The sequence below is a fragment of the Lithobates pipiens genome, unplaced genomic scaffold, assembly GCF_037356315.1.
Source record: "Lithobates pipiens isolate NorthernLeopardFrog02 unplaced genomic scaffold, aLitPip1_a1.2 Scaffold_30, whole genome shotgun sequence".
NCBI lineage: Eukaryota > Metazoa > Chordata > Amphibia > Anura > Ranidae > Lithobates > Lithobates pipiens.
The window spans coordinates 101885384-101899735 of NW_027507791.1; the positions used below are offsets into that span (position 1 = coordinate 101885384).

Here is a 14352-nt window from a genome sequence, read left to right on the forward strand (position 1 = left end):
TTGCTGTGCACGCACTTCATGCATGCGATTGTATGTTGGGGTTTGTATTTATATGATAATGCTATCCATGTACCGATTAAATATACTCATTAAATATGAATGTATGCTGGAGTTGCATGTATTTTGATACAGGGCTGGGATTTGGGACCGTGGGGGGTATAGCAGGAGGGCCAGCTGCCTCAGGCGCTGGAATCATGTGAGGTGGGGGAGGGGGGCCACATGGAGAGTTCCTGCTGCTACTAGCTGACAAGTGTAGTGACAGCAGTTATCACTACTACTGTCAGCTTAGCATTTGGGAAGGGAGAGGATTTGAGCTGGGGGTATTTTGTTTGGGAATAATTTTGGCTAGAGAGGGATTTTTGCTGACATATTCCTCATACATCTGGGGCGAGGGGGGTGGGGGTTTGCAGTTTGGCATCTTCTCCTGAACACTACATGATCTTGTCCCTGCACTAATTTGATCTACTGAACTGTTATTGTAATGCTCTTTTTGCAGTTGGTGGTGTCCTTGCTGCTTTCGCTCCTGGATTGGATAATGGCACTGCCCTTATCAGTATTACTAAAGCCAGTGCGGCATGTTGGCACTGAAAATCAGGGAAGGGAGAATTCTGTGTTGAACTGCGCATATAAGGTAAAGTGAATTTGACTGTTTTATCTAATGTAATATCCAGTTATTTATTGCATGTTTACTTAAAAGAAAAGTTCTTTTTTTTATTTTTATATATATATATTGTTACTTATTTAACTTTTTTTTTTTTTTAACATACTGTGACCAGAGCAATATGTTACCATAGTAAAATTGTACTACTCTGGGTAAGTGATCAGAATTTAATTACATTTTTCTTACACCAGGGTAGCCCAACCTTTTGAAGAGCGAGGGCCACCTAAGCGACTTGGTAACCGGTCACGGGCCACAATGAGCAGAGCGGGTGTATGGCAGCCCACTCTACTCTATAGAGTCCACTCTACTTTTTTTTTTCTTTTTGCAAATTGGATTGGAGGTAAGCGTTTGTAAACGGACACAAGTCCATTTACATCTGATACTCCTTAGAGGTGAATGGAGGGTCCAATTGGGTCGGGCTGACTGTGTGAAAGGGGCATATGGCTCAGTGCAGGTAACTGCTCTGCACCTACGGATCAGTTTGAAAGCAGCCCAGTAGCCACTGCAGAACAGATATTCCCATATATACACTGTGATTTTAGTAATAAACTTACTATTAATAACAGTATTCTATTTCATCACAGAGCAGGAGGTCACTAGCCACATCAGGCCCCTTAGCCACTGGTTTGGCACCCCTGTCTTACAAATTCTGAGTGCATAAAGCAGTGAATTTCATTGCTATAAGCAAGCATTTCACGGAATGAAATTAATTCCATTTGTTTTGTTGTGATTAGCTGTAATGGGCCAGAGCTAATTACATGTTACTGATGGACATACATGGATTTGGTCCGGTTATAGTTAGAACACTCTTAGGCTGGGTTCACACTGCTGCGGGGGGAGATCCGGATGTGATTCGCACTGCAGTGCAAATCACATCCGATCTCCGTAGCGATGCGAGTTCAGCCATACAGATAGTATGGCTGAATTCGCATCGCCCCCGCAGCAAACTCGCACGGGACCCTTTTTTTGGTCCGCAGCAGAATCGGATCACATGGTGTGAACACCCGATTCCTGTGCGAGTGTGCAGATCGCACTGCGATATGCGGACGGATCTGGGGGTGTCATTAACATTTCATTGACACTCCCAGCCGTTCGCATAGGGCAGTGTGAACTGCCGGCGGGAGGCATGCGATGCGGGAAAACGCCGCGGATTCGCAGCGTTCCCGCATCGCTGTGGTGTGAACCCAGCCTTAAGGGTTGGCACCACATCCCAGAAATAGACAATAAATGGATATAGAGGGACAAGGGATTTTAATGGTTCATATAATAAGATTCTAACTGAGAAAGATGAAAAGTTTGTATAATTTTTAATAAATTCCAAGTTAAACGTTTACACAATAAAAATGTTTACACTGGTTCACATATATGGTGGTCTGAACAAGCAGGTATACTTGGAAAAATATTGTTTCACATTAGCCCGACATGTTTAGTGGGATGCGCGAACTGTCACATAAATTTTAAGATAAACTGCATATATATATGGAGACAAAAAGAAACAATGACTAAATAGACAATGGCATACATATATAAATTAATATATTGATAAAAAGAACATGGCACAGGCAGGACACCAAATAAAGCACGCTTACCTGCGGACACGTCCACCGAGTAACAACCACTAACCAAACCCTTAGCGTGACCCAAATACCCAGTGGAGGTGTCTCGGTACAGTCACAGAGGGCAAAGAAAACCAAGCTTGTAAATGATGAAAAGTATAAGCAAGGATAAGTTTTATATTATAATAGAACATCCTGCTGTATTCGTAGAACAACTAGGAAAAAATAAATGAAGAAATGAAATAAATTGCTTATTGTTCACTTAAAATATATTGTAGCAAAGCCTAGGGTGGAGAATGACTTGAAATAGCCTGCTAGGTATTATTAACAGGATGTAACGCTGGTGATAAAGAAGATAGGAACAAGAAACGGAGATGGGAGAATATAAATACTATATAATTTAATTGAAAAAATTACAATTGAAAAAAAGGAAGGGGTAGTTTATTGAGAAAAGAACAAAGAATGGAGTACCTCAAAAATAGAGGTATGGAGGGACAATGTATCCGAAGGGAAATGTAACAATGTATGAAGGGATTGCAGTGTAATATGATTAAACAGAAAAAATAAAGATGCCAAAGGTTATATGGATGGGTAAACGTCAGATTCAGTGAAGGGAAGAAAATCAATAGAAGGCTTACCAACAATTGCAATAGTTAAACAAAGTCATATCCTCTGGTTCTGACGACTAAACTTCCAAAAAGTCTGGCTTTAAATGCCTCCATCAAGTCGGTGTCTGACGCCAGTGCGCATGCTCAGGAGACCCAGAGGCCCCATAGACTACAAAGCCCAATACGCTTTGTTGCAGTGGGGGGGCCCCGATGGAGACATCAGTGGATATCATGGCCAGAAAGGGACCATCCCTGAACATGCCACAGGCCAATGGGGAGTAGGAAAAGTGATGGTAAATAACAGCAGATGGAAATACTGTAAAGAGGAAACGATTAGCGTAACCACGGGTGAGGGATCCCTGGCATGAGCGACGCTAATCGGGCACAGGGTGAAATTAATCACATAGTGCCCTGGGTGTCCGTATGAACACTGAGAGCAAATCCCCAGGAACAGGGAAGCCAGTGGGTAATGGGGTGGATCACATAAGGGCAGATAAAACAGCGGGGTGGTGAACCAGGCAGGGCATAAAGGGCCACCCACAACCATGACCTGTAAAGGTGTCCTGCGAGTGCTCTGCCACTAAAAGGACAACTAAAAAACAAAAAATAACATTCACATAAAGTCACTATCGTCATATCTACAAGTGTACAATCAAATAAAAAGGAACAAGCAAAATGTGTGTAATTACACACATTTTGCTTGTGCCTTTTTATTTAGTTGATTGTACTGATCCACTAATGTCTCCGTGGGACTTGGCGCCCTACCACTGCCACAAAGTGTATTGGGCTTTGTAGTCTATGGGGCCTCTGGGTCTCCCGGGCATGCACACTGGAGCCTGTATGTCCGCATCAAGTCGGTGACGTCAGACGCCGACTCGATGGAGGGCATTTAAAGCATATAGCCTTTGGCATCTTTATTTTTTCTGTTTAATCATATTAGACTTTAATACCTTTATACAGTGTTACATTTCCCTTCAGAGACATTGTCCCTCCATACCTCTATTTTTGAGGTAATCCATTTTTTGTTCTTTTCTCAATAAACTATCCCCTTCCTTTTTTTCAATTGTAATTTTTTCAATTAAATTTTATAGTATTTATATTTATTTTTGGTTTATACATATTTTTTTCCCCGTCTGTTTCTTGTCCCTATCTTTCTTTATCACCAGCGTTACATCCTGCTAATAATACCTATTAAAGCTATTTCAAGTCATCCTCCACCCTAGGCTCTGCTACAATATATTTTAAGTGAGTAACAAGCAATTTATTTCATTTTTTCATAAATTTTTTCCTAGTTGTTCTATGAATACATCGGGATGTTCTATTATAAATGCTTATCCTTGCTTATACTTTGCATCATTTCCCAGCTTAGTTTTCTTTGCCCTCTGTGACCGCACCGAGATACCTCCCCTGGGTATTTGGGTCAGCCTGAGGGTTTGGTTAGTGGTTGTTACTGGGTGGACGTGTCTGCAGGGTAAGCGTGCTTTATTTGGTGTCCTGTGCATGTGCTATGTTCTTTTTATCAATATATTGATTTATATGTAAGCCATTGTCTATTCTCATCTCTCTCTCTCTCTCTCTCTCTCTCTCTCTCTCTATCTATATATATATATATATATATATATATATATATATATATAGATATAGATATATCTATATATATATATCTATATATATATATATATATATATATATATATATATATATATATATATATACACACATACAGTTTTTATCTTGATATTTATGTGACAGTTCGCACATCCCCTGAAGAAGCAATCCAGCGAAACATGACGGGCTAATGTGCAACAATATTTTTCCAAGTATATCTGCTTGTTCAGACCACCATATATGTGAACCACTGTAAACCTTTTTATTGTGTAAATGTTTTTTAACTTAGAATTTATTAAAAATGATAAAACGAACTTTTCATCTTTCTCAGTTAGAATCTTATTATATGCACCATTAAAATCCCTTGTCCCTCTATCCCCATCTAACGTTACTGATGGGCTGTGATTGGCCCTGTCTGCACCATGTGATTACATTGACCACCCACAGCTAGCAACACATTTGTACGCAATGGATGGCATGAAAGGAAGCCATCTTTTGTTTACAGTTGTCATGTGATCTGCTGTGATTTGTGACATCAGTCACATGGTACCGGCAGTGAGACGGTACACTGATCAGTCATTGGCTGTGTCCGATGAACACATACAGTGTGAGTTTGTGCCTCGTCTGCACGTGAGGTGGGATCCAGGTGGACATCATATAACGTCCACCTGGATCGACGAAAGTCCCGCCTGGCTGTCCTCTTGCTTAAGAGCAGGAAGGGAACTGGTTAAGAAGTGGAAGGTATTTGGTACAATACAGATCTTCTGGGATCAGGACTTCACCACAAGCCTGATGGGTGCCATTTACATTAAGCACACAAGAATACCTGGGGGAGATTTTTCCAGCCTTGCATGAATGTATCAATTACTAGTGCCATGATTATTGTCAGACACTAATTTTAGAGCACACATTGTACTCCTGGTCCTACCCCCAACTGCATTGTCCAATAAATAAATGCATCTCCATGTACATAAATGAACACCTTCAGCCGTTGAAGTTGTTTGTTATCTTCCAGTAGTTCAGAAATTGGCTGGGCAAATGTAAATAGGAGCAGCCCTTGTTTTTGTGGTTCGCATCTCCACTACAATCGCCTGAAACTGAAAAAAGTTCTGGAGCTTTTTTTGTAGTTTGAATTGGGCAGATTGGTACATTTTTTTTTTACATTTTTTTTTAAATCAGTTTTTGGTCTATAGAAATGCATTGAGATGCTTGTTTCATGTGTTTTTAAACATTTTAGTGTGTTTTTTCTGCTCAAATGCAATAATTAAATTAAAATAATAAGTAATAAATACAATAAACAAGTACCTAAAATAAATAAACCCTAACCGCAACCTTTATATTGACCCCTAGCCATAATATTAACCCCAACACTAACCCCTAGCCTAAAAAAATACATTTTAAGTAATTAGTAATAAATAAAATAACCCCTAACCCTAATCTTTTAACCCTAGCCCATATACAAAAAAAAATAACAAATAATAAAAAAAAGCAAAATAAATAGCTAAAAAACATGGCAACTAATTATATTTTTCTCTATTGGCTAATTAAAAATGGCAACGCTCAAAAACACTGTACACAAATGCTTAAAAACACGGTATACAAACGCTGGAAAAAACACCCAAAAAAAGCGATACTTAGGTGTGAATGCAACCTTAACCTCTTCATGCCTATCTCACTCAAATAGCCGGGCCTTGGTGCCGAAGGGCCGCATATTTGCATTCAGTAGCGCCAATAGAGCTGTGCCGAGAGCACGTGCCCTGCACGCTCCTGTCTTGGTAACCAAAGCTCCCTTCTCTGCTTGCAATTGGGAGCTTTCTGGTTATGGAACCGCCATGACAGCTAATTACGGCGGTCACATGACCATAAGCCCAGCCCCCGCCTCCTGGCATTTTAAATCCTTTAAAGGGCCGGCAGACACCAACTCTAAGAATACGATCATAAAATTTGTACTAATTCCTTTTGCCGTTTCTCACAACCTAAAACACCCAACATTCTCTGCCCTTGATGCATAGATATAGCATCATGTCTCAGCCCTCCACAATGTTTAAATCTTGCCAGTAAAATCTTTTTTGTACTGACTGTCTCTTTGCAGTTAATCCCTCTAGACGTCTGTGGGCGCATCTCCTGCATCAGATAATAGAACTCTCTGGGGCCCATTCACGCGTGTCAATACCATGAGTTTATGTGACATTTATTCAGCATTTCTAATGCCTCATAGCCTCCGGTCAACACTTGCTATTCATATTACAATAGTACCACACAGTGCTGTTCACAGAGGAGTTCTAGTCTTGCGTTGTGCTAAAAATCAAGCAGCACGTCGCTTTCATGAGGCATCAACGCTTGTCAACTGCTTCCACTGATTTCAATGGCGATGCTCTTTAACCAAACCCTTAGCAGCACCTAGAGTTTTTATGGTGTGTTATTGAAGCATTTATGAAGTGTTTGCTGGGCATTGAGGGAGAGGCATTGGATGCTCCAGTCTTTCAGAATGCACTGAGAAATAATAGAGAACTAGGACAGAGCAGCTCCAGTCACTTCCTCGTTGTACAGAACAGCTGTGTGGTAACACCATTTGCTTCTGTGTGCAGGGAAAGTCATCAGCCAGCAATACTGCCAGTACCAGGTAGAAGCAGAAGCACTGAGCATTGTTAGACCGGGTTCACACTATTGCGATGTTAGACATCGCATGTGATTCGCACCGCATTGCTGTGCAGATCACATTGGATGTCTTTGCAATGAAAATTCAGCAATACAGATTGTATGGCTGAATTTGCATCGTATTCAGACCAAAATGATGCAGGACCCTTTTTTTGGTCCGCACTGGAATTGTTCCCACCTACGCAATCTGATTTCTGCACCATTTCACAGTTCGCACTGTGCTCTGCGAACCGATCTGAGGGTCATTAACCAGTTCCCGACCAGCGCACGCCGATGTACGTCGGCAGAATGCCACGGGCAGGCATATTGGCATACAGGTACATCCAATCTTTAGGCCGGGTTCACACTGCTGCGGGGGGGGGAGATCCGGATGTGATTCGCACTGCAGTGCAAATCACATCCGATCTCCGTAGCGATGCGAGTTCAGCCATACAGATAGTATGGCTGAATTCGCATCGCTCCCGCAGCAAACTCGCACGGGACCCTTTTTTTGGTCCGCAACAGAATCGGATCGCATGGGTGTTCACACCATGCGATCCGATTCCTGTGCGAGTCTGCAGATCGCACTGCGATATGCGGACGGATCTGGGGGTGTCATTAACATTTCATTGACACTCCCAGCCGTTCGCATAGGGCAGTGTGAACTGCCGGCGGGAGTCATGCGATGCGGGAAAACGCCGCGGATTCGCGGCGTTCCCGCATCGCTGTGGTGTGAACCCAGCCTTAATGCCGGGTTGCCATCGTGAGCGCACCGGTCGGGACCCCCGTGAGCCCGCAATCGTCTCACGGGGCGGCTGAACGGAGAGATGCCATTGTAAACAGCATCTCCCCGTTCTGCCTAGCAACAATTGACGCTGATCTCTGCTCCATGTGATTGGAGCAGAGATCAGTGTTCACTAAATGAAAGCCCAGCCCCCAACAGTTAGTAACACACCCCTAGGAACACTTAACCCCTACACTGCCACCCACTGGTTAACCCCTTCACTTCCATTGTCATTTACACAGGAATCACTGCATTTGTATAGCAGTGATTGCTGTATAAATGACAATGGTCCCAAAAATGTGTCAAAAATGTCCGATGTGTCCGCCATAATGTCGCAGTCACGATAAAAATCGCTGATCGCCGCCATTACTAGTAAAAAAAAAAATTAATAAAAATGCCATAAAATTATCCCCTATTTTGTAAACGCTATAACTTTTGCGCAAACCAATCAATAATCGCTTATTGCTTTTTTTTTTTTACCAAAAATATGTAGAATAGGCATCGGCCTAAACTGAGGGAAAAAAAATTTTTTTTATATATTTTTGGGGGATATTTATTATAACAAAAAGTAAAAAATAATGCGTTTTTTTCAAAATTGTCGCTCTATTTTTGCTTATAGCGCAAAAAATAAAATCGCAGGGGTGATCAAATACCACCAAAAGAAAGCTCTATTTGTGGGAAAAAAAGGACGTCAATTTTGTTTGGGAGTCACGATACATGACCGCGCAATTGTCAGTTAAAGCGACGCAGTGCCGAATCGCAAAAAGTGGTCTGGTCTTTGGCCAGCAAAATGGTCTGGGGCTGAAGTGGTTAACTTTATATTGACACCCACAGCGGGTCACATAGGACAGTGTGAACTGACTGCAAGAAACATGTGATGTGGGAATCGGCACTGGAATCATGCTGGTTCCCGCAACGCTTTTGTGCGAACCCAGCCTCCGTGGCAAAGCTTTTTGGGACGGCAAAAGACCTCATGAGCAAGTTTCGGTTCATGAAAGAGATAATGTCAGCAAGTGTCATGAAGGCTGATATTAATTTATCGGTACTCGTAGAAGAGGTGGAACACTACCTGGAATTTATACAACCCAACTATTGTGACGCATGCAAAAGAAAAAAGGGTTCTGGCAACAAGTCAACACTTCCATGAGCATTTATGGAACATTCTTAAAGCATTCTCAGCACTTCACAAACCTCATAATTCCTATAGGAGCATTAATAAGCTTTTCTTCGTTCCCAAAAATCAACACATGTGTGAACAAACCCTAAGGGGATTGTGACTAATGCTGAGCCGTTATGACTGCCAGACCAAGGAATGGAGGCAAATGCACATCTGGGGCAGAGGTTGGGGTGGGTGAGAAATATAAGTGCAATTTGATTGTCCTTATGGACATGTACCTGATTTTCATGTGTGAGGTTTCTCCTACACTTTGGCTCCAGTGCATTTGGTGTTAGAGAAGATAATTATATCTGTCTGTAGAACCACTGTAAGGTTTATTGAAAACCGGAAGCTATATTCAGTAATGCCAGAGAGACAGATTGCCCTGTGCTACTTGATTGCCTTAAATTACAGCTCTTAGACATTAGAGACATAAACTTTGTCACGTTGGATTATGGGACAGATATTAAAGGAGATTGCTGGATCCATGTACTGTGGAGAAATCAAAGTGTTTTAACCTTCAGGCTAAATACTATTTAAACCCTTTTATGAGAGCGCTATATCATTTAGTTAGTGTATTTTTGAAATAAGCTGGATTCAAACCAATGCCAACAGTACTGAAGCCTTATTTTGCAAATAAATCTTTAATTACAAGGATGACATCCACACTCCTGGATCCAATGGCATGATCCTCGACTTCATGTATTTTTAATGTTACTGATAGCAAAAGAAAACAAATACTGAGGTGTTGATTGGCTTTAACCACCTCCCTAACGGCCACTGTATATATACGTCCTGGTAGGGAATCTGTTGTACGGGAATCATGGTTGAGGCTACAGCCATGATCTTGGTGTCATTTTTTTACAGCCGGCGATTCTTTTTCATGTAAAAGTATTCCCGGGCAGCTAGGCAGCCGCTGGAATACTTTTACAGCTGGTGGAATGGAGTCCAACCCCCTCCCGCCGCCACCATTTACCAGACTCTCTCGAGTGATCGGGAAGCCCAGGAGTGATGCAACCAATGGCATCCATGTCCAGCTCCACAGTGAGAGGAACTGACGCTGTTGCTCTCACTGTGTGATGTCAGAACCGGCAAGCATCTACTATTTCGTCACTTCGTTTCCTGCTCTTTGCTTGCTGGCCGCATAGCAGCTGATTAGACTGATCTGTGTCTGTCTGGCTGCATTGGAGTCCAAAGGAGAGATGGGAGGTCTAATAGACCTCCATCTCTCCATAAAGAGTACCTGTTATTGCTATTGCCGTCAAATGGATATTTACGTTCTTTTTGACAGCAATAAAAGTGATACATTAAAAAAAAACACTGTAAAAATAAATAATATGAAAAAAAATTATATTTCAAGCTCCCCCGTCACCCCGTTCTCATACGCAGTGGTGAACAGTGATCGCGCCACATGTGAGATGCCCATCGACATACAAGCAGTGACTTATTTAATAACTAATATATACAATTTTTCTAGATTTTGTGACCCATGCACTAATTTTATCATCTGAGGGTCAGGAAACATAATCATAATTTTTCTGTTAATTTGTGCCCCCTTTTTTGCAGTTGTGAGCACATTTTAGATCTAGTAAAGTGTATGTTTTAAACTGCTGCACTTCTTTGTATTGCTAGCCTAGGTCATCTACAATTCAAGGGGAATGTTTAACTACTTCAATACCAGGCACTTGTACACCTTCCTACCAAGGCCAATTTTCAGCTTTCAGTGCTGTCAATTTTTAAATGACAATTGCGCGGTCATGCTACACTGTACCCAAATGTAATCATCTCTGCGATTTTTATTTTTTGCGTAACAAATAAAAAAAGCTTTCTTTGTTTCTGTTAAATTGTTTGTAAATAAGTACGTTTTCTTCTTCAATGATGGGCACTGATATGGCTGCACTGATGGGCACCGATGAGGTGGCACTGATAGATGACACTGATGGGCACTGTTAGGTGGCACTGGCATGCGGCACTGATGGGCACTCATAGGTGGCACGTGGCACTCATAGGTGGCACTCATAGGGGGCACTCAGGGGGCACTCAGGGGGCACTCATAGGGGGCACTCATGGGGGGCACTGGCCACTCATGGGGGGCACTGATAGGTGGCATGTTTGGGCACTGATGGACACTGATGGGTGGCACTGCTGGGTATCCCTGTTTTGTAATGTAAATATGAGGTGCCAGTTGGCATATTTTGGGCATATTTTTTTTACATGTGGATGGCCATGGGGGATGTACCTGGCCATCCACATGCTTCCCTGGTGGTCTAGTGTGGGCATCTGGGGTGGGGGGGGGGGCGGCTGTGCTGATAAACAATCAGAGCATACCCCCCTGTCAGGAGAGCTGCCAATTGGCTCTCCTCTACTCGTGTCTGTAAGATGCGAGTGAGAAAAAGCCGATTAACGTGTTTAAATTGTGATCAGACAGACTGACACTGCACCACCGTTCACCGCAATGTTATACTGAAGGATGTCATATGACGCCTAGTCAGGATAACTGAACCACTTCTCAGACATCAATCTGCTATTGACCGAGTGGGAAGTGGTTAAAGCACATTAAGGTTGCTTTCACACTGAAAAGCACTGGCCATTAGCGGTAAAGCACCGCTCATTTTAGCGGCGCGTTACCGCTGTTTAAGCGGCGCTTTTGCGCCATTTTATCGGCCATTAGTGGGGCACTTTTAACCCCCAAAAAGGGGCTAAAAATTCCTGTGTGGCAGCGCTTCAGGTGCATTGCGGCGCTTCGAATTCATTGCAATGGGCAGGGACATTTTACAGCGCTCCCAAACCACCCCAAAGATGCTGCTTGCAGGACTTTTCCTAACATCTCACAAGTGCACTGCCCAGGGGTGAAAGCACCCATTGTAATGAATGGGAGGCAGTTTTCACGTGCATTCTCTAATGCTAAAACACCTGAAAACTGCTTTGTGTGAAAGGTGTCTTAGCTTTCTCCCTTCACCAGCATTCTATCTGCAGACTGTCAAAAACAGATAAAGTATATCTAGTTGCATACACTTGCTGTATTGTTGTCAGTTGAGATGTGTTACAGAATGAGGCTTCTTGGTCCCAAGACCATAAATGGATTGACCATTTAAGGACCCAGCCTTTTTCTGACGTTTGTTGATTACAAGTTAAAATCTTTATTTTTTCTAGAAATTTGCTTAGAACCCCCAAATATATTATTTTTTTAGCAGAGACCCTGAGAATAAAATGGTAGTAGTTAATTTTTTATGTCACACAGTTTTTGCAGCGGTTTTCTAGACGCTTTTTTTGGAATAAAATACTTTAATGAATTAAAAATAAAATAATAAATACCCCAATTTTTTTTTGTATAAGAAATCTGATGTTACACAAAGAAAATTTATACCTAATGTCGTACTTTAAAATTGCATGTGCACATGAAATGGCGCTAAACTTGTGCTTAAAAATCTCCAAAGGTCACTTGCTCAGATGTTCATGGCCATACCTAACGTGGTGCAAACACCATTTACATATGTGGGCGTGACCTACGTATGTGTTCACTGCTGCATGCGGGGCCACTTAATAACTTCTTTTTTTTTTTACACCGTACCTTTAAAAAAAAATCCCTTTTACTGCTATTTCAAGGAATGTAAACATCCCTTGCAATAACAATACAGCATGACAGATCCTTTTATGGCCTAAAAGACCCCAAAAGCTCTCCTTTACCTAAAAGCAAAATATAAGAAAAAATATCTTTTGCTTTAAGGGGAAAAAAATGTTTACGTGGCCCAAGAACCGAAAGTGATGTCATGATAGCACTCCGGTCCTCCAAGGGCATAGAGATGAGCGGTGCTCATCTTGCCATCAATTATCTCTATGGGAAGACAATGTGGGCGCTGGATGGTTCCCAGGCTCGGCAAGTGAACTTATTTGTCAAGGCAGAATAGGACCCTGGGCAAGGTAGCAGGCCTGTTTGCACTGTCTGTATTGCCATAGTGTGTCCCATTAGAAGCCTATAGGTACTATAAATATCTCCTAAATGGCGCAGTTTAGGGGATATTTACTGTGTTTTGCACCGATGATGTCCATGGATGTGGCCTGCAGCAGGGAAGATTACAATTACATATTAAGATTGTATTGCATCTTGTTAAAGTTTGCAGTAAATGTAGTTAAAATGTTAGAAATAAGTTTTTTTTTTGTGCTAATAGAATTGCGATTTATTTGATATAATTTGTACTCTGCAGGTCTTGCATGACTGTGTCTATGGCTCCCAGCATTTTAGCAATCCACGGTACTTTCCCATGAGCCTTTCAGATCTGGCATCTGAAGATTATGACCCCTTTCTGCAGCTGGAATGTCTGAAAGAGCCCGAACCACTCCACTCTCCAGATTCTGAGCGCTCTACCAAGCTGCAACCCGTAACTGAAGGTATTTCATCTGTATAAGTAGTATGTGGAAGATTGTACTCTTTAAATGACAGGCTTATTCACAGGATGCCAGTGAAATTACTTAATTGAAAGAGGATCAAAATAAATATGGATCAAAGTGGGGCAGATTGTGTGCATACCGAACACCTCCTTCGCCTTCACTTTCTGCTGTGAACAGAAGTTTGTCTTCGTACAGTCAAGGTGTAAGCAAAATGTTGCTTTCTTTATTGTACATCACGGGACACAGCGCAGCCATTATAGCTAACTGTGTTATACGCCACCTATAGGTGAACGGACACTGGCAAACCCCAAAAAAAGACAGGATGTCTTCACCCATATAACCCCTCCTACACAGGAAGTACCTCTGTTTTTTTTGGCAGTGTCTTGTAAGGTGATGGTCACGGTTTGGAGAAGCTCCTCAATGAGCTAGCTAAGAAGATGGTCCTGGAACAGATCCTGAAGGATTTAAAGGGCTATATAATCGGATCCATCCAGATGGTGATACACTAAAATGGATGGTACCCGAACCTTGTTACGCAAGAAAATGACAGGGTATTGCCTGTAATGTGACCCTTTGGGCACTGAACCCTGGGGATCCGGATCCTTGGTATTAAAAAAGATCCCAAAGGAGTTCTGTCAGGGTGCTTTACAGGTCCAAGGGAGTTGCCCCATATTCAAGGGGATGCGGTCCTTGAAGGTCCATGCGACAGATACCCGCCGTGATGGGGGAAGATTGGAATCTAACATTTTAGCAGAATCCTACAGTGGGACTAGTAAGTGTTTTTAAAAGCTTTTTTGCACTTGTTAAACCGTAAGCTGTATTTTCAGTCCCTTACTTTTTTTTTTGTGTGTGTGTTTTGTGTAGAACCAGGTGTCAGAATTTTTCTGTCCACTGGGGACAGTGGTGTTGCAGACGGCGGCGCTTCTCTGTGGAGCTTCCAGCCAGGTTGATCC

At 42.2% G+C, this 14352-nt stretch overlaps 1 protein-coding gene across 10 annotated transcripts in view; it reads left to right on the top strand.

The window, feature by feature from the left end:
• The window catches only part of RALGAPA1 (Ral GTPase activating protein catalytic subunit alpha 1), a 368491-nt gene that overhangs the window by 190182 nt on the left and 163957 nt on the right, over positions 1–14352 (top strand). For all 10 annotated transcript variants that reach the window (XM_077464690.1, XM_077464691.1, XM_077464695.1 and 7 more), the window contains 2 exons: positions 497–631; positions 13216–13399. In XM_077464690.1, coding sequence (XP_077320816.1) covers positions 497–631; positions 13216–13399 — 319 coding nt within the window. The remainder of the gene's footprint in view (positions 1–496; positions 632–13215; positions 13400–14352) is intronic.